The 20,965-nt window shown below is 56.1% G+C and overlaps 1 protein-coding gene across 3 annotated transcripts in view; it reads right to left on the minus strand.

Moving 5' to 3' along the window:
- Positions 1-8,990: 8,990 nt before the first annotated feature.
- ERICH1 (glutamate rich 1) overlaps positions 8,991-20,965 on the minus strand; it is a 45,935-nt gene continuing 33,960 nt past the window's right edge. For 2 of the 3 annotated variants that reach the window (XM_055345527.1, XM_055345528.1), the window contains 3 exons: positions 14,770-15,420; positions 12,360-12,554; positions 8,991-9,494 (listed from right to left, as the gene is read on the minus strand). In XM_055345527.1, coding sequence (XP_055201502.1) covers positions 9,421-9,494; positions 12,360-12,554; positions 14,770-15,420 — 920 coding nt within the window. In that variant the 3' untranslated portion in view covers positions 8,991-9,420. Of the gene's footprint in view, positions 9,495-12,359; positions 12,620-14,769; positions 15,421-20,965 lie in introns of those variants that run through there. The other variant, XM_055345529.1, reaches the window with a different exon arrangement.

Here is a 20,965-nt window from a genome sequence, read left to right on the forward strand (position 1 = left end):
TCAGACACCCTAGAGCTACAGTTGGCTGTAAGTGAATCAAACACAGCCAATAATAATTAAACCTGCAGAGAATTTTGTGTGTGTCTATTAGCATATCCAGGACTCCCTTGGAATCTTTTGACATTTAAAACATCTAATATGAATTTCATTAGTTTCTTTTGCCCTTCTCTCAGAGACTTCCAATTTTTACAGAAGAACAGGTTTTCATGTTTCAAATTATAAGTGCTCAGGTAAACCACACACCCATCATGTTGGATAGATTGCTCTGTTGTGGTTTGGTTTTGTGCTTGTTTATTTGGTATGTTAGTTGTATAGTTGATTAGTTAAGTGGCAGGTTGGTTGGTTGTATGGTTGTTCATGTGTTTGGTTATTTGTGTGAATGGTTGGTTGGTTCGTGGATACTTGTGTGGTTGATTGGTTGGCTCTGTGATTGGTTGGTTGGTTTGTGGTTGGTTGGTTGGTTGGCTCTGTGATTGGTTGGTTGGTTTGTGGTTGGTTGGTTGGTTGGCTGGTTAGTGTGTGGTTATTTGGTTGGTGTGTTGTTGTTCGTTTGTTTGGTTGTATAGTTGTTTGGTTGTATGTTTGTGTGGTTGGTTGTTTGTGTGGTTGGATGGCTGTTCCTCTGTCTTGGACCCCAGTTGCCGAGTTAATCAGCGGCTCATTTTATCCCTCGTGATCACTCTTTATCCACACACAGCCTTTTCTCTCACTCTGTTTTGTGCCAATGGATGAGGACTTGATTTTCTAGATCTGCTAAGGCCGTTGGCTTCCAAAGGTGTGAAGCCTTAGCTTCCTCTCCCTTCTCCTCATCATCATGAGTTGTGAGCTCAGCCTGAGGTCTGTGGTGGCGGCTCCCAAGCAGTAGGTTCAGGGAGAGCTGTGAAGGTGGGAAACTCCTCCTACTGTATAGCACTAAGGGCTGCTGACCCACGGCGGGTGGTGGGAGCCAGTGGCAGACTGGAGCAGGCCCCAGCGGCCCCCCACCCAGGGCTTCACCCAGGGACCTGGAGTATGAGGGAGCATCTCTCTGGTCCAGGACATAGGGGGCCGCCACCCGCTGCCCTGAGTCAAGGCAGGAGTGACCCAGGCAGCAGCTTCTCTGCACTGGGTGGAAGGCAGGCCCTGAACGTTTCAGCCCAAATACCCACACTCTTGAGCGCCAGGCAAGGGAGAGGCCTGCGGGCGACCCTCCCAGTGGGCGGCAGTCTCTGCACCTACCCTTCCTAGCGAGGCTTGTTCAAGCCCATTGTGACAACAAGCCCCGACGTCCGTAAAGCCAACCAGAGCAGTTTCCGTGTGCCCCTGGGTGAGCTAACCCTTTACCCCCAGCTTCCTGCCTGAACATGTCCTATCCCACGGTGAAGCAAAAATAACAGCCCGCGTGTCTCCCACCTTGACAACCCCCCTCACTGGGCACCCTTGCATGTGTTTGCTTTCTTTCTGTCCTGAGAAGACACATGCTTTCTCTCTTCCCAGATTATATGGAAAACCACAGACACCACGGGGGCATCAGGCTGAAACCCTGAGAGGGCAGACACCCTCCCTCAACACTTGGGAAAGTTTCACGGACTTGGCAAGGGGACCTCAGTGGGGTCTGCTCCATCCCCTCAATGTTGACTGTTGTGGGAGCACCTCGGGATGGCTGCTGTCCTCTCCTGATGAGGGTCAAGTCCGTGGAGGCGGGGGGCCGCCTGCTTCCTTCCCCATTTCAGCTCCAGGGTGATGCAGAGATATTCTGACCACCGGGCACCTCCAGCCCACCCAGGGCCCTGCACCCCTTACTCCCTGGGGAGGGCAGCGGCCTTTGTCATCTCGCGGGTTCTCCCAGTGGATTAGCTGCCATTTCTCTGCAAGAAGAAGGCTTCTCCTTCCTCCGCACATTCTTTACTGTCACTGTTTATTAGGACTCTTCATCCACTAGCATCCTTGCTGCCTTGGATGCCTCCGCCACCCCCAGTTGGGCCAGCGGGAGGCTGCTGGCTCCCCTGTCATTCCAGTGAGTCCCCTTTAACCTTGGAGCACTCGGTGCTTCCTGCAAAAGCAAGACCTTCCCGCTCGCCTTGTGCTTCCCGGCGCCGCCTGGAAGGGGCCCATCTCCGTCTCGGACCGGCCGGGCCCACGCGGCGGCGGCAGGGGCCGCAGGGGCCCTCAGCGTGGGCCCGAGCCAGCAAGTGCGGCGGCGTGGAAAGCCTGTTCTGGGTCATTTGAAAGAATAATAAGCCGCTCCTATGAGAACACGAATAACTCGCTTAGGAAAAGTGACCCGTTTCCAGCAAATTCACGACGGAATGGGAAGGGAGGCGTGTGTTCTGGGTGTTCCCGATCCTCTGGATCGTCTCGGACAACAGCAAAACTCAGCGAGCTCCAGGTTCTTAAAGATTGGCCAAATACAGAAAACGAAACCATATCAATAATGGCGATGGACCCAAGTTTTCCAAATGTCAAGCTTTCCGGTTAATATTTGGATGTGATCACTGGCAACAAGTACTGCGGGCGAGCGGGACCTCACGCCCTACCACGTGTCTGCGAAGCGCACGCGCGTGCAAGGGCCTGGAGTCTTACCCGCCGGTGGGCCGGGAGCGAGCAGGTCCCGAGGGCGGCCGGGAGGCCTCGCTGCACGCGCTCCGGTCCGCGCGGCGTGGGTCGGGCCCCGCCTCCGAGCCGCCTCGTCCGCGAAGCTGTGTCTGGCCCGAAGCTTTCGACTTTAGGCCCGCTCCGACCCGCCCTGACCCGAGAGGAGAGGCCAGGCGGGCTGCGGCGCACCGACCTGCTCCAGGCCCGGCTCCCCGCCCCGCCCCGCCCCGCCCCTCCTCCCGCACCCCGCCCCGCCCGCCCCTCCTCCCGCACCCCGCCCCGCCCGCCCCTCCTCCCGCACCCCACCCCGCCCGCCCCGCCCCCTCCCGCCCCCTCTCGCCCCTCCCCTCCTCCCGCACCCCGCCCCGCCCCGCCCCTCCCCCGCACCCCGCCCCTCCCCTCCTCCCGCACCCTGCCCGGCTCAGCGGGGCTCGCCCGGCCTCCCTGGGCTGCCCTCTCCCAGGCCTCCTGGGGCTGCCGCTGTCCGTGCCGAGCGGCTGTCGGTGGTCCCGGGAGCAGGGGGAGGCGCCGGGCCAGGACGGTCCCCAGCCCAGCGGCCCCCGCTCCGCCCGGGCCCCCGCAGCACGTCGGGGCGGCGGCGAGGTTGGGGCGGCTCCCGGGCGGGGAGAGCGGGCGGGAGGCCCCGCTGTCCTGGGGCTTTGCCAAGCGCGCTTGAGCCGCTCGACGAGGCCCGCGGAACCCTGTGGCGCCTGAGAGCCCGCGCGGGGGCCCGCCCCGTGGACCCCGTGGACCCACCGCCCGCGGCCGACCCAGGGGCCGGGAGGAGGGCGCCGCCCGGCCCCGCAGCAGCCGGTCCCCGTCCCCGTCCCCGGAGCGCGACCCGCACTGTAGGGGCACCTGCTGGGCACCTGCTGGGCACCTGCTGCGCACCTGCTCGCCCCCTGCCGGTGTGACACGGGGCGCCCCGCGGGTGGCTGCGGCCCAGGGAGCTGCTCCTGGGCGGCCTCGGGCGGCGGGCCGTGCCCTTCCGGGGACACACCGCGGCGGGGTTCCCGCAGGGACCTCAGACGCCCCCGTCCCTCCGGCCCGGCTCCCAGATGTCCTCCCGGCCCGGTGTTTCCTCTCCCCCAGGGCCCCCGGCGGTTTCTCGGCGCCGATGCCAGGTGCCCGCAGCGCCTTCCTGTCCCACCACCGGCGTCGTACCTTGATGTGCTCCAGGGTTGTACATCCGGAAACATAGCTAAAGGGAGAAAAAGAAGGGGGGTCTACCACTTGGAGTGCCCCTTAATATTATATATTTAAATAGCTGAAAAGAAGATAAAATCAAGAGGTGTGACATGGGCTCATGGTGGGGGTGGGGAGACCTTTAGAAATCTGGGCTGAAGGAATTGCTGAATCTATTGTGCTTTCCCCAAATAAAAGGCATGATCTGCAGGGGCCAAGTTACTCAGTGCCCATTTTCTGGAACCAGGTTCCCACCTCCCCTCTGCACCAGGCCCCATGACTGGGGCACTTCTTTGAGGTAATCATTTATTTACAACAATCCCAGACACCAGCATGTGCTGACACATGGGTATGTGTGGTATGTGTGTGTGTGTGTGTGTATGGGACACCTGCATGTGCCAACTCTGCGTGTGTGCACGGGACCCCCGCATGTGCCGACTCGTGTGCATGCACCGGGCATCCCACCTGTGGTGGACAGTGAAGTGGTAGCAGTGTGAGCACAATGACAGCTTGTCCTGAAGGTCGCCAATCATCAGTTTTAAACTAACCAAAGGGGAAACCACCGTGGGTGGGCCCCCTCCGGGAGGGGCAGCCCTTGAGAAGGCTCAGCTTTTCCCAGCTGCTTCCACTGGCCTTGAAGGGATTACTGCCAGTTTAGTAATCCTCAGAAGGTCCTGCAGCTGGGACATGGGGGTCCTAGGGAGCTGAGACATGTCCTGGCCATGCAAGAACACCAGGACCTCAGTCCTAAACCATCAGAACAGGGCTGTGCCCACAGCCTGGTGAGGCCCTGAGTGTTGTGCCCAAGATCGCGAATCCGAGAAACCACCGAGGAGCCGACACCGGAGCAAACACACGAGGGTTTATTACAAGCTCAAGCTTGGGTCCAAGTGCACCCGACACAGCGGAGCAGGGACTAAGAGGCTTAGCAGCTTTATAGGGGCCAGTGGCCCATGGGATACGCAGAAAGTTGCACAGTCCTGCTGGTCTGGACCCTCGCAGGTGGCCGATTGAGTTACATTTTACCCTAAAGTATCCATTTGAACTGGCCTATCCCTGAGCCGATTTCCGATTAGGGTGTGCCCCGGGCTTGGCTAGGGTGGGGCAGTGCCCTAAGCAGGTCGGCCCAAGGCGGGGGCAGCACGAAATGGAATCAGTCCTGCTCTGCTTGTCCAGGGGTCGGGGATTTTTGTTAAATTTCCTGGGTCCCACACTGAGCACACGATCCAGGTGCATGGCCTGTGCCCCTGACCCCCACACACCGGGAGGGAATAAACAGGTGCTGTTTCAAGCCACTGGTGTGTGGTAATCTGTTGTGCAGAAGTAGAATATTAACACACTGGTGACTGGGTTTTGGGGAATATGCAACCTCTTCAAAGTTGTGCACGATATTTGTTGTACGGGGTGGGGTGGACATGTGCATCTGTTCCTCATTTTGGAGAGGGTCCAATGTTTTCATCCAATTCTCTGAAGAGTATACGCCCCAGATGAGAAGACAAGCCCCCTGCAGAAAACTCTGGGGCTCACGTAAGTGCTGGACACAGAAGAAAAATCCAGAATCGGCCACGTGGTGCAGGTGAACTCAGGACAGCTGTTCTCTAGAAACACTACAGCAGTGGTGTGTGGGCCGGAAATGCTTGAGCGTGCATGCGGCCTCCTCTGGGGCCTCAGGGTCTCAGGGCGGCAGGAAGGTGTGGACAGGCCTGTCCCTGAGGCACCACTGCCTCACTCGGCAAGCTGATAAACATTCCTCATGTTTCCCGAGAGAGCCTCCCTCTCTGTCGTGACTGGTGTGGTTCACAGAAGACAAGTTATGTGGACTCCACGAAGACTCTGCACTATTATAAACGATAAATTGATCTCGTTATTACCCGACTTCACCCCCCCCCCCCCCGCGGTGGTAAACAGATCACCACATTTATGCTGACACATTAGAGACAGGATTATTTGCTTTTGTTCTCTACAAGAGGCCTTCTTTTCTTCTTGGAATTAGAATGGCACACAAAACCCACTGACCCTGGCAGCCTGCCTGTGGGATTACATCCTGCTCCTATGTATTTGCGAGTCTGGTCTGGGAAACAAAGAAGGTCAGACCCAAGTAGGTGGGGTGGGGGCGGGGGTGGAGGTTGACAGGGATTCCGTGCTGAGAGGAGAGACTGAATGCAGGGCCCATCTGTCTGCCAACGGGAGGGTTTTCCTCTCTATCAACAGTGTATTAACTTGTTCTGCACAGAAAAAATGTAAATTGTTCATAATTAAAAGACACACATTGGACACTGAAAATTAATAGGAAAAACATGAATTTGTTAACATTTATTTTCATACTGGCAGACATGGCTTATTAATTCACAGGCCCTGTGGGGAGGGTTATAACCAGGAAGTCCGGTTTCCGGAGGCCAACCAGGGGGTCCCTGAGGGCAAGCAGTGGCTGACATGGTCTCAGCGGGAAGAGGCATGACCCCTCTTACCCACATTCTATGCTGACTTACCATGAGGGGAGAGGAAGAGGCAATGGGTGAGGAGGCTGCTCATGTAGACGTGGGGAGGAAGATGTTGTCAAAAGAGTGAACGGTGATGAACCATGATGCTGCCCCCTCTCCCACAGCAAGGTCTGGCTTCCCCGAAACACCCCCTTTAGGACGTGTGCCCACTCTGTGCACGGGCACTGGTTCTAACAGTCACAGCCCAGGTCTGGCTGGTGGCTCCACTTACGGACTTTTATGAAGCTCAAGGTGCCTCACAGCACCTAGCTGCAACGCTGATGGATCCCCAGAATGTGGCTGTCCCAATCTGCCTCCAGAAGGTTCTACTTAGTGGAATAGGCATCTCTTCAGGACATGGATGGATGATGAGGTGAGAGGACCTCTTGAGAATGGAGCTTCCAAATTGGAAGGAAGGAGACAGAATGAGGTCTTTCACAGATGATATGATCTTATACACAGAAAACTAAGGGATACACACACACTCCCCACTTTACAGCTAACATACAAAGTCAGCAAAGTTGCGGGACACAAAACCAATATACAAAAATCAGTTGCATTTCTGTACTAGTGACGAACAATCTGAAAAGGAAGAAAACACTTTCATTCATAATCACATCAGAAAGAACAAACTGCTTAGGAATAAACTTAACGATGGAGAGAAAGACTAGTACACACAATACTACAAAACACTGTAGTATTTTGTAGGGAATTTGGAAGGAGACATATGTACATGGAAAGACATCCCATGTTCATGGAGTGAAAGACTTAATAATAGTGTTAAGATGTGCCCCCCACCCAAAGTGATGGCCAGGTCCAATGCAGTCCCTATAAAAATACCGAATGTGTTTTTTCCAGAGATAGAAAACTCTAGCCTAAAATTCACATGGACTCTCAAAGGGTCCCAAATAGCCAAAACAATCTTAAAAAAGAACACAGTTGGGGGACACACTTCCCCATCTCATACCTTCTATGAAGCTATAGTAATGAAAACAGTGTTGTTCTGGCATAAGGACAGACATACAGACCAATGGAATATAACAGACAGCCTTGAATAAACCCTCATGTATTCGGTCAAATGAATGTCAACAAGGGTGCCAAGACTGGTCGATGGGGAAAGCACAGTCTTCTCAGCATACGATCCTGGGAAACTGAATATCCTACGCACAAAAGAATGAAATCAGATTCTGATCTTACACCATATACAAAAATTAACTCAAAATGGATCAAAGACCTAAATGGAAGAGTTATAAAGAACTATGAAACTCTTGGGAGAAAGCGTTAGGGAAAAATATTACGATCCTGGTTTGGCAGTTATTTTCTGGATAGGACACCAGAAACACCAGTGACAAAGAAAAACATTAAGTTGGACTCCATCAAGAGGTAAACAATTTGTGTATCAAACAACAGTAGTGAGAGAGAGAGAGAAAAAGGCCACAGAATGGGAGAAAACACGATAAAATAATTTCTCTTAATATTTCTCTTAAAATAATTTCTCTTAATATCCAGAATTTATTACTTTTTTAATATATAGAATTTATGTATTACTCTTATAATCCAATGACAAAAACCAAATAATCCAATTCACTAAAGGACAAAGACTTTTTTTAAAATTTTTATTTATTATTTATGATAGTCACAGAGAGAGAGAGAGAGAGGCAGAGACACAGGCAGAGGGAGAAGCAGGCTCCATGCACCGGGAGCCTGACGTGGGATTCGATCCCGGGTCTCCAGGATCACGCCCTGGGCCAAAGGCAGGCGCCAAACCGCTGCGCCACCCAGGGATCCCAAGACTTTTTTTTTTTAAGATTTTATTTATTTGAGAGATACAGAGGTACCAACAGAGATAGAGAACACTAGCAGGGAGGATAAGGGGAAGCAGTCTCCCCGTGGAGCAGGGAGCCCGAGATGGGGCTTGATCCCACGACCCTGAGATTACAACGCCGATGCTTAACCGACTGAGCCACCCAGGTGCCCCAGGACAAAGACTTAAACAGGCATTTCCCTGAAAGAAAGGATGGCCAACAAGTAGATGAAAAGATGCTCAAAAACATTCAACATCAGGGGAACGTAAACAGAAACCATGAGACACCACTTGGTGGCCGTCAGGACGGTCATCAAGGCCATAGGAGACGATGGTGTCGGTGTGGACGTGGGGCCGTGGCACCTCCGTGCGGGGCTGGTGGGATGTGGGATGGGGTGGCCGCTGTGGACGGCAGACCAGCATTTCCTCAAGAAGTCACACACAGAGTTACCATGGGACCTGGCGATTCTACCCCAGAGAGGTGGGAAAACACATGTGCACGCAGAATGCCGTGCGTGATGCCCAGGGAGGCACGGTTCACAACAGGAACACAGAGGAAACAGCCCTGTGTGCGCCGACAGATGGCAGGTAAACAGGATGTGGCGTATCCATACAACGGATGTTGTTTAGCCTTAACAGTGGTTGCCTGATACGGTGAGCTACTCAACGCCACTGAATTGTATGCTTAAAAACGGCTAACGTGGTGAATTTTATGTAGGTTTCACCACAATAAAAAATATTTTTTTTCATGGACAGAGCCAATGGCCTCCTAAAATGTACACCAGCTGACAGGTGTTTCTAAACCGCAGTAATCCTGAGAGCAGGTGACTGTTGCCAGGACAAATGGAAAGAACGGGAAAATGTTGTTATCAGTATCATCAAAGCAGAGAAGAGAAAATAAGGAAGAAAATAATAACTTCAACCAGAATCAAACAACTTAAACCAGAACATTTAATGTCTATAACACATTCTTAAAACAGAGACTTTTAAATACAGGGTTATTCAACTTTATAAAAATATATAACAGCTTCAAACTATACAGTTTGTTAAATTTAACAGGATGTCCACTTTCAACTTTTACAAGAATGAAGGAAACAGGATCATGGTGAGTAATATGGGACATAAGCAATTTCTGATATTTGAAGACTTTCTATTTTACCCCGATTTCTCATTCCATGTCTCCAATTGCGTCTTGCCCACTGTGTACGATACACGGTAAATACGGCGGCAGAGATGTTTTCAAAGTTCCTGGGGTTTAGGCCACAAAGAAGATTTAGGGAATTCCATCTTCTTTATATGTAGGAATCCTGTCTCTGCTAATTTCATGTTTGCCTTTTATATTCTTGCTGAATGTTAGCTCTTCTTAGATGCCCGGATTTAGTCAGTGTGGTTCTCGGGAAGGATGTGGGTGATCCAGTAATTAAAGAAAGCTGAGAGCACTGAGGCATGGTCTGGAAAGCAAACAGAACACCAAACAAAAATAAAATAGAACAAGAGAGCCCCAAAACAAAAATTAAAAACTATCGTTTTATAGACAGTAGCCTGGAGATTCAAAGTAGAACCTACAAAAACCCTAATAAAGCACAACTCTAGCGTGAAGTGATGTCAATGGCAGTGCGCGGCGCCCATGGGTCCTCCAGCACACATTCTGCAAGTCTGCATGTCATTTGGGGGAGAGCCCTGCAGTCTACACGTGTGGTCAGACCTTTAGGACATGGGCCACGGCACCGCATGTACCGCCCGAGCACACGGACACCACGTGCAGGCAGATGTGTGGTCATGGGTGACCTAACGCCAGACTCAGGAGTCCCTAAGCGGGGGCGCCTGGGTGCAGGCAGCCGGGTCATGGGGAGGTCCCGAGCCACTGCCGGCTCTGAATGGACCCACACAGCTAAGGCCGTTCCGAGGTGCCCCCTGCCCGGGCCAACAGCCTGGCCCCCGAGGCCTCATTCCCTTGCAAGCAAGGGGTAAAGGAGGCTCACGTGACAGGGACCCTGGATGGCAGCATTACTTGTGCTAGCGCAGGCGCCAGGGTGCGGGGAATGTAAGGCGTCTGTGAGCCGAGCCCTGGTTCCTGCCACCAGCTTCTGTCCTAACTCCAGAAACAGGGGGCTTGTCTACGGCCTGGCCAGGAAGCCACCATGCGTCGGGAGTCTTGGTGACAGAGCTGTGCGAGGACCCTCTGTGGCTCACAAAATGCAGCCAATAGCGCCCACTCACCTGTGCCCAGCCCATGCCCAGCCACCTGCACTCAGCCCATGCCCAGCCACCTGCACCCAGCCCATGCCCAGCCTGCACCCACCCTGCACCCAGCCACCTGTGCCTGGCACCTACACCCGGCACCTGTACCCAGCCGCCTGCGCCCAGCACTTGTGCCCCCCCCGTGCCTAGCACCTGAGCCCAGCCCACGCCCAGCACTTGTGCCGCCCCCCCCGCGCCTAGCACCTGCACCCAGCCCATGGCCAGCACCTGTGCCCACCTTGCACCCAGCCACCTGCACCCAGCCAGCGCCCAGCCACCTGTGCCCACCTTGTGCCCAGCCCCTCGCACCTATCACCTGTGCCCAGCCAGCCGCACTCAGCCCCCTGAACCCAGCCAGTGCCCAGCACCTGTCTGCAGGCTTCCTGAACCACTGCCAGGAGCAGCTCTGTGTCACACGTGCTGGTCTCTGAAGACAAGGCTTCGCCGTTCATTGCACGTTTTGTTTGCAAAATTGCTTTAAATAGAAAAACTCCGACTGTGTACCCTACATGCGCTGACAGATAATCCACTTTTACAAAAAGTGCTTCAATTGAGTTTTAGTTCTACCAACTGCTTAAGTGTGCCCGTAGACGAGCTTGTCCTGTGATTTTCACATAAGAAACAGAGAGAAACATTTCTGCTAAGTCCCCAACTGCTGCTGAAAACCCTGCTGACACATTTCAGAGCAACGTGTGACAAAGGCTACAGCCTGAGGAACACAACAAAAACTTTAAAAATTCTAAATGACTTTGTTTTTATCTCAAATACCTTTGTATGTGTTTAACTTAATAAAACTGGCTTTCTGCAATTTGAGCTAGAACTTTATTATGGAAATTTGAGTTTGTTAAATGTTCCACGTAGGACAGCCAAGGTTGACACTGGGTTAGCTGGGCTTCCCACAGAAGGCCCCCGGGGTCGGTCAGTGGCTCTTCCCCTTCAGCTTATCCATGCTGCCCTCCACCCTCCCGTCGCCTCCTTGCAGTGGCTCCCAGATGGGGCCTCTGGGCTCCTGCACCCTCTCTGCTCTGTAACGTGGCCCCTGGTGACCTTCCCCATCCTAGGTCCTCACTCGGGGTGCCCAGCCAGCATCCAGACTGGCCCCATCCGACCTGGCTCCTGATCCTCCAGCCCTTCCGAGCTCACAGCTCATGACTGGCTGCCGGGCTCCTCAGGCACAAATGCACTCAGGCCGACACCACTCTCAGGTCACCCTCCATCCTGTGTGTCCACACCCATTTCCTCCCCGCCATGGGACACCCACCATACTCCAGCCCAGTGCACCTATCCCTGGCTGCATGAATATCCCCTCCCTGTGGGATTTCCTTCCCTGTGGTGTCCAGTCTAGCGTGTACATGGAATGTCACCTCCTGGTCTCAACTCTGACCCTGACCTGATTTGATGCCGTGTTAGTCTTGACTGTTGAGCTGGACTGTGAGATTTCCGGGTGGAAACAGTCATCATGGTCACATTCCCTTGCAGCAGTCAGCAGAGCCCATCCCACTCAGCTAGACAGGTGTCCTGTGCCCGGTGTGGGTCGGCATGGGGCTCTGCATGGTGCTTCTCTAGAAAAAGGCCAATTTTCTGGCACTCCATGTCTGCACATTCCCGTGGCCTGGGATCTCCCCCACAGCCCACTGCAAGCTGCGGCCGGAGTCCCCCTGGCCGGGTGGACCTGAGCACGGCTGGCCCCCAGGTCCTACCATCTCTGGGGAGCGGGCAGCCGGGCAAGGCCGACGCACAAGCGAAAGGTCATCTTGTGACTCACCTCTGTCCCGGACACTCAGAGGGTGGGGTTCCCTCCCACCCGTGCAGCAGAGTGGGAAAGGGGGACAGGGGGCCGTTTAAACACAGGGAACTTGGCCCCAACAGTTGGTAGCTCCCAGTCTGGGAGACGAGAGGCCCGGCTTCTGCGTCTCTCCCCAGGATCACTTACCTCCAGCAGAGACGCTGGAAGCCACCCCCGCATGCCTGTGTGTTCTGACACCTGACCTCCGACCCCTGACCACTCCGGTGCAGTGTGAGGTTTTCCCAGGCAAACCCCGAAGCAGCGCAGCACCCGCTGGCGCGGTACGTACCGGGCGGCAGGGTGCAGAGCGCCGGCAGCCTGTCCAGGGCGAGCTGCAGGCTCTCGGTGTCTCGCAGGAGCAACAGCGTCTTCATGTGATGCATCAGGAGCACATCCGCGCGGGACACGCTGTGGTCACCAAGACGTTGGAACAACTCCTGCGTAGCTTCCACGAAGACGGTGGAGGCCGCAGCCCGGGACATGCCTAAGCAAAGCCAGGGCCACTTAGAAACGCACGTTCGTGTTTATCCTCGTCAACCTCGCACGTTCCTGCCCGGAAGGAACCATTTGGGATATGAGAGGCCACCCTTGGAGCAGAAGGTTGAGCCTCAGCCTCATATACCCCACCTGCGGGAGGCTGCGGGACACCTGCCTTCCAAATAGGCCATGGGGGGGGGGGGCGAGTGGCCCAGCCCTGCAGACCAGCCTCAGGTCCCTCCCACTGAGCCGCAAGCCCCTGCGCTCCCTGCTCCCGGAGGCGCCTGTCTCTACCCTTCATCCTCGCTCCTCGACAGAAAGTGCTTCGGCTGTGCTGGTGTCGCCTTCGTGCTGCTGGACTGAACACGGCCCTACCTTGTGACCTGACGGCCGTTCCCAACTGCTGCCTCTGCACACGGGCCCTATACCTCGGCCCCATGCCCCTGTCTGGCCCCCACGTGCAGGTCAATCTTGTCCCCCACTCCCGTACCCCCTCCCAGTCCCCACAGGCATGTCAGACCCGTTCCCCACCCTGGCACCCCCTCCTGGCCCTGGCGTGCACCTGTGTCAGACCTGTCCCCCTCCCCTGGTGCATGTCAGTCCCACCCCCATCTACCCCAAGCCCCCTTGGCCCCAAGGTGTGTATGTCAGACCTGTCCGCCCATGTGCCCTTGTCTGCAGGTTCTATCCCACCTGCTTTCCAGCCACTGATTCTCATGCTGACCCTGACCTGCTGCTTAGACTCTGCGTTGAGTTATATTTCTCAGAATTTCCATTGGACTATCTAAATAGACTAAAGCTATCTGGTGACTATGGGAGAAAAATGTTGCACCATTTTCTCCCTGTTTTTTGAGCACTTAATCACCTCTTAAACGCCCCTTGATGACCCTAGTGCCTCCATAGCACGTTCTCCTTGTGGTTTTGCTGCCCAGTGTAAGCGTGTAAGCATGGAGGCTGTGGTGCCTGAGAGCCCTGCCTGCCCCTGCTCTGAGCGCGTGGCCCTCTGTGCTGCCCGACGGGCCCACCATGCTGTTGAAGGTCCTGGGTGTCTGACCCTCGCACCCAGGGCTGGGCACCTGGCCATTCCCAGCAGTGTGCCTGCCTTTCCCTGCATGGCCTGCTCTGCTGCTGACGCTGTGCTGCCGACCTGTGTGCTCCCAGGGGCTGGCCGGCCCTTCCATCACCCTCCTGCATGGCCCACGGCCAGCCGACAGCCGCCCCGGGGCACAAGGTGGCCATGCGCTTCTCTCTCGGCCCTGGCGTGCCGTCACCTCCTCCGAGGTCTGCCCTCTCAGGCGGCTCCTGCACAACCTCCTGGATCCAGCGAGTGGAGCCCGTCCCGAGGTGGTTCTGAGGCTCCTCGGCTCTGCCGTGCACCAGCTCTCTTCCTCCTAACTTTGTTTGCACGTGTGTTAACGCTTGTTTTCACTCTGTCAGTACAAGTGCTGACACATGTGCTAAAGGTTAAAAGTGCTATTTTCTCTGCCTTGCTCAGATCAGTCTTATCTCCTAAATGACTACACAGCCAACATTCCTCAACCCTGTCCATAGGGTCATGTTCTCACTTGCATCGGGATCCGCTAAGCCCAGCCCGGCATGCATCCGCTGGGGGTGTGGTGGGAATGGGAACATCCATGTTGGGCGCCTCCATCCGTGCTGCTTGAGGACCTGCTGCTTCCTGATCCTGAGGTCAGCTGTCAGTAAGCTCAAGGCAAACCTGAGGAACCACCACCCAAGAGGACCAATCTGCTCTCCTCTTCCACCCCCTGCATCCACAGACAGCTGCCCAGGGCGCTCACTGAAAACCTGAAGCCCGCAGTTACATGTGGGGAGCAGAGTATGCCCCAGGGGAGACAGTCGTGCTTGCACTTTTCCTTCCCTGTGAGTTGAGGACAAGGCACGTGAGTCCACCACACCTGCCACCTGGACTTACCTTTCCTGAGGCAACAGAGCTGGCTGAGAACACCGCCAGCCTCTGAGGCAGGTTCACAGGAGTCAGGTGCAGTGGCCGCCTACGTGAGGAGTGCAACGTCTCCAGCACGGGGACACTCTCCAACCCGGGTGAAGAGTCCATACATTCTGGTCTTTGCCTCAAAGCTAAAGACTTATGTTCACCACTGAATATTTTCACATTTCATATTTTAAACATTTACATATTCTACTATACTTTACTTTTCCAAATAAGTGGATGCCATTATTTGAAAGAACAGTAAAGAACGTACCATCATAAAAATAAATTTCTTGTGTTGACTTCAAAAAGTTTAGGATATCGTCTGCCTTCTCGTTGGTGTTTTTAACATCTTCCCCACTGGTGTCTTCATCGTCCTCCCCGTGATCCTCCCTGTGGTCCTCCTCGTGGGTGTCAGTGCGGTCCTCCCCGAGGACACAGGTGCCATCCTCCCCATAATCCTCCCCAAGGACATGGCCACCGTCCTCCCCGTCGTCCTCCCTGAAGACACGGGCACCGTCCTCCTCGCAACCCTCCCCGAGGACACGGGGGCCGTCTTCCGCGTGGTCCTCCCTGTGATCCTCTGCGTGGTCCTCCGCATCCTCCTCCCCATCACTCTCCAGCCCTGCCGCCCACTCGCTGTCGCCCTCCTCTGGCTGGTATGTGAAGTTGCCGCCAGAGGCCGCTGTCAGGAGGCCAGCCGCTTTCTTCCTCTTCATCTGCTGCTGCTTCTTCAGCTTCCTCCTTTTATTTTTGCTAATTGTGGGGCCATCTCCGTGCCGTGGCTGCAGGTTTTCTGGTAAAAGACTCTGCTGTTTCTCTACTTCTGCTCGTTCTGCACCATCGTTGTTGGGATTTTTAAGGCTTTTCCTTGATTTATGCTTTCTTGCTCTTCTTCTCTTCGGCCGAGCATGAAGATCCTCATCTACAAAAACAAAAATTCATATTTTCTGTACATGGAAACAGAGCAAACATATTGGGCTTCATTTTCCATTAGAATCTTGCAAATTCAGTGGACAAGGGATTTCAGATATTTACTGCACTGTCAACGTTAACTCAGGTCCCGGGACTTACCCTGAAATAAACGAGCGGCGATGTGTCCTTGCACGAGGCCACAGGGAGACACACACCCTCACCGCTGCTACAATCCTGACAAGCGGTGAGGGGTCAGGGACATAAGAGCTGCTGCAATTTGGGGGGGTAGTAAAATTTCAGTCCTGTGGCCTTGGGATGAAAACATTAATTCCTATTTTTTAAAACATTACTTTGGTGCCTTCTAGGAGTTACTTGGATGTGAGAATAAGTCATAAATAGCGGCGCCTTGCCCCTGTGAATCAGCATGAAGTTGCATTTTGAAATGAAGATTGAGTGTGCGCTCCCGGTGGGGGGCAGCGGTTGGCGGTGTGTATGCCCTGACCGCCTGGGCGAGAGGGCCGCACCAGGCAGGCCTCGCCGACGGGAGTGGGTGCAGCACAGAGTGGAAAATTCTACCTGTGACACAGGACAGTTGCAGCAGACCCACAGAGAACACGGCCTGCGGGGGGATGGCTTGGGAGCCTCTCCTGAGGTCGAAGGCGCAGGATGCCCACCTGTTGGAGGTCCTGGCGGCCGGCAGGTGAGACATGGTGCTGGGGCGGGGACAGAAGGCCTAGTTGGACAGGCAGGTGCCAGCGACAGCTGTGCAAACACAGCACCCGCGGGATCGTGCACAGGGGAAGCACAGCGCTCCGCAGCTGGGGAGCCCCTGGCCCACGCAGCACAACACGCAGGGTGGGTGGTGGAATAACAGCAGCGAGTGACCAAACACCAGCAGCGGTCCGGGGACACGACGGAGCTGGAGGGTGCCCCGACGCCACACGGCTCCGCTCCCTGAGCAAAGACGCAGAGTAGGGGCACCCGCTCGGGGTGCAGGGGGCCACGGCCAGGCGGTGCTCCAGACAGCCCCAGGTGGCAGAGAGCTCCTGACGCCTCGGGAGATGAGCGCGTCGTGTATGCAGGCCCTACGGACGGAGAGGCCTGTGGCAAACCTGCCAGGCGCCAAGCCGGTGGAGCTGCCCCGCTGGGCGCACGCACGCGCCGCTGAAAAGAAAAGATGCTGCTGAATCGCTTTCACACCAGACGAAGAAGGAAGTCTCCGTGGGGGTGGGGGTAAAACCAACAAACCCCGCGGGGACAGCAGCCATCAGAGGCCGGGCGGGGCAGTCTCGGGCGGCGTCCCCGGCGAGCCACTCCTGCCCCCGAGCCGCCAGGCGCACGAGCCTCAGACAAACCCTGTCACCGCGGCGGATGCTGGCCCAGCAGGCACCTCGCCACCGGCTGGTTCCGCCAAGGCTCCCGGAGGCACTGCGCTCCGTCCTCACGGTCACGGTCAGCAAGCGATTACTTGGCGAGAGGACACGGAGCCGGTGGCGCAGCTGAACTCTCTGTCAGCGTGCAGGGGCTGCTGTCCCCTCGGCTACGAGTGTCCGCAAGAAAGAATCGACAGTGCGTACGGAATCCTAACAGCATCTAGCTTGGGATTTATATTTTTGATGCAAAAATCCCACTAGAAAAGTGTTTCTTTGTGGGAAAAGAAACTGATTAACCACAATGTATTGATCTGGTTCTTTCTTCTTATCTTTTGGTCAGAAGAGAATTAATTTTTTTTTTTTTTTAACTCATGATCTTTAGATATTTTTCCTCATTTTGACTGCTGTCCATGTTTCACTATAACCTCGGCTGGTCCATTTCTGTCAGCCCCGGAGGTCGGCCCAGCCTGTGGGAAAGCAGCTGCTCCACGGCTGGTGTGCAGAGGCAGGTCCTGGGCCCTCGGGGCAGCAGCAGCAGCAGGGGACGCAGGGGGGGACAGGCCACGGCTGAGGACACCAGGTCCCGGGAGACGGCAGGCCAGTGTGCTCACGGCGACGGACGACATCCCCTGTGCCGGGCTGTGTCTGCAGCTGAGTGCCCTGTGGCCCCACACTGGCCTTGGTGACCAGGCCTTTCCACGGCGGCCTCCCTGACTCCTGGGACCAGGCCGGGCCCTTCTCTGCCCTCTCGAAGTCACGGGACCCCTGGACTCTGGCAAGGGGAATGTCCATGGCAGTGTCTGCGGAGCACTCAGTGTATGGCCAGCATCACAGCATCATTTATTTTGCTTCGTGAGCTCCCATCTCCAGCAGGAGCCACTCTGGGCACCCCAGATGTGCTCACCCTGAAGCCCCGGGTCCAATGCTGGGCAGAAGTGAAGGCTCTGAGGCGGCTGCTGCCCCAATTTGGGGGAGCGGCTGCCTCTATGTCTCTCCATCTGTCTGAGTCTCTCTCTGTCTCTCCGTCTCAGGACACTCCCGCAGCACCCAACTCCCGAGGGCTGTGTGTCTTGTGGTATAAACCCATGAGCAGCATCCTGTCCGCAGGCACCTGCTGGGAGGGCTGGAAGGACAGAGGGATGGAGGGACAGGGGGATGGAGGGACAGGGGCGGATGGAGGGATGGAGGGATGGGGTAGACTGATGGCCAGGGGCGAACAGGGGGCGCAGAGAGAACACAGGTCTGATGACCCCCAGTTCCTGTTTTGTCCTGGCCTCTCCCCTGGCTTCCTGTAGCACCATGGACAAGTGAACCGTGTAATTTTGGGTGTGTGCAGACCCGGCACACGGGCAGCACACCTGCATGGATCAGCACAGCCGTCCTGGCACAGGGAGTGCTGAGCACCAGCCGCCCACTGCCCACCCCCACCCAGGCCTCCCTCCTGGTCTGCAGCCCACTGCTCCCCCACAGGCCTCCCTCCTGGTCTGCAGCCCACTGCCCCCCACGGCCTCCCTCCTGGTCTGCAGCCCACTGCCCCCCCACAGGCCTCCCTTCTGGTCTGCAGCCCCCTGACCACCCCACCCCCTCCCGAGGCCTCCCTCCTGGTCCGCAGCCCACTGCTCCCCCCATAGGCCTCCCTCCTGGTCTGCAGCCCACTGCTCTCCCCACAGGCCTCCCTCCTGGTCTGCAGCCCACTGCCCCCCACGGCCTCCCTCCTGGTCTGCAGCCCACTGCCCCCCCACAGGCCTCCCTCCTGGTCCGCAGCCCACTGCTCCCCCCACAGGCCTCCCTCCTGGTCTGCAGCCCACTGCCCCCCACGGCCTCCCTCCTGGTCTGCAGCCCACTGCCCCCCCACAGGCCTCCCTTCTGGTCTGCAGCCCCCTGACCACCCCACCCCCTCCCGAGGCCTCCCTCCTGGTCCGCAGCCCACTGCTCCCCCCACAGGCCTCCCTCCTGGTCTGCAGCCCACTGCTCCCCCACAGGCCTCCCTTCTGGTCTGCAGCCCCCTGACCACCCCACCCCCTCCCGAGGCCTCCCTCCTGGTCTGCAGCCCACTGCTCCCCCCACAGGCCTCCCTCCTGGTCTGCAGCCCACTGCCCCCCACGGCCTCCCTCCTGGTCTGCAGCCCACTGCTCCCCCACAGGCCTCCCTTCTGGTCCGCAGCCCCTGACCACCCCACCCCTCCCGAGGCCTCCCTCCTGGTCTGCAGCCCACTGCCCCCCCCCCCACCCTCCGCCCCAGGCCTCCCTCCATCTGGAGGTCCTGGCGGGACCTGGGAGCCTGTGCGCCTCCCTCCTGGTTCACGGCCCCTACCCCTGCACACTGACAGAGGCCTCGTGCCTGGTCTGCAGCCCCCTCCGGGTGGGGCCACACCACTGCCTAGTCCATGAGGGCTGCCCCCACCCTCCCACTTGCTCAGTGCCATCACGGGGTGGGACCAGCCTGGCAGGGACGAGGCCACGTCTGGGAGAGCTGTGCGGAGCCCTCCCTGCCCCCCAGGGTCGGAGGGCATCTGGGGGCAGCCTTGCCCACAAGGGTGTGGCCCCCGCTCACTCAGGTGGGGCTCAGCCCAGGGAGCCCAAGGGACCAGCCCACACACTGGAATCTGAGGCCGTGACCCTTCCATTCTGCAAGCTCCCTGCCCTTGGGAAGCCCCACATGCCAGGGTTCTGTGGCTTCCACTCTCCTAACCTCACGCCTCACAAAAGTCTGAGCTGCAGCTCTGCCAGGGGCTCCTGTCCAGACACAAGGTCCTCCATCGACTCTAGAACGTTCCGTCCTCACGGCCCCTACACACCTACAATCTTGCCTCCTTCGAACCCTCATGCACAAGAGAAGCTGGAGGAACATTTATATTAGGGAACCAGAGGCCTGACTATTTATAATCTGAGAGGCACACTGGTTCTGAAAACCTGCCATCCCCAAAACACACCTTTCAGGCATGCTAATTTTAAAAATGATCACAATTTGTCAAAGTTTTCTCCACGACTATTTGGCACCTACATTTTGATGAACTGTGGTAGTAGAAATAGTTAGATGCCAAAAATAGCCAGTCTCCGCTTATTCCAATTCTCACAGCTGAACAGTGTTGCATTTAAAAAAAAAAAAAAAAAAGCTAAGTATTTTAAAGGAAATTGGAGTTTTATTCAAGACTCAAAGCTCAGGCTACTAAGGCATGTGATAATCACCGTCCGGCTCCACTGTCCTCTGGATGCTCAGAGCAGAGTAGTTAAGTTCCCAGTCGGTGCGGGTCTACACCACACCAGTGACAGTCCTTGCTGAAACATGAAGACAGCCTGCTGGGACGCCTGGGTGGCTCAGCGGTTGGGCACCTGCTTTCCGCTCAGGTTGTGATCCCAGGATCCGGATCGAGTCCTGCATCGGGTTCCCTGTGGGGAGTCTGCTTCTCCCTCTGCCTGTGTCTCTGCCTCTCTCTCAGTCTGTGTCTCTCATGAATAAGTAAATAAATCTTAAAAAAATAAAGTTCTTTAAAGACAGCCCGCTGCCAAAATAAGGAGGCCGTGCAGAGAGCAGAGCTCCGGTGCTCTGGGAGTCGGCGGCAGAAGTTGCTTATTTTTCTTCTCCACAAATGGGCACCTACCGTCTTTCGGAGCTGGAGGTACAGCAACGTGTGGTCCACTGGGATCTCGGGACCCAGAGTTGCTCCTGGGTCGGCACTCCCCTATGCAGGGTTTCTTGCTCTCTATAGATCACCTGGGGTGAATCTAGGGAGATTCGGGTCTCCCTGACTGCTTCCTAACGGGGGCTTCTTGGGCCCCCAGAGGGTTCATCTAGGGGTCCCAGGAGCAGGGACCCTGGTGGCCGTGGGAAGCTCTCAGAGAAGCCATCAGAGGTGAGGCTGCCCTTGCAAGGTCTGCCGGCTGGAAGTAGAGACCCACCACTGGCACATTCAGGGCCACCTGTGACTTCACAATGACTGGGGTTGGGCAAACTTGTGTTTTCTCAGAGGCTCTGACAACACTGAGGTTGAGGATGGGGCTGAGCGTGGGGATGCAGTGGGGTTTATGTGCAGAATTCACGGGGTTCTAGTTCTCATTATTCCAGGGTATGGCGCAGGCCTAGTAAAACCCTTAACTCCATGTTACCATTTTTATACTGAGTCTGTAGCCGACAGCAGGGACCACACATACCTGTCCCGTGTTTATAGTGTCTTTCATTCCC

Source organism: Nyctereutes procyonoides, unplaced genomic scaffold (genome assembly GCF_905146905.1).
Source record: "Nyctereutes procyonoides isolate TBG_1078 unplaced genomic scaffold, NYPRO_anot_genome, whole genome shotgun sequence".
NCBI classification, from domain to species: Eukaryota; Metazoa; Chordata; class Mammalia; order Carnivora; family Canidae; genus Nyctereutes; species Nyctereutes procyonoides.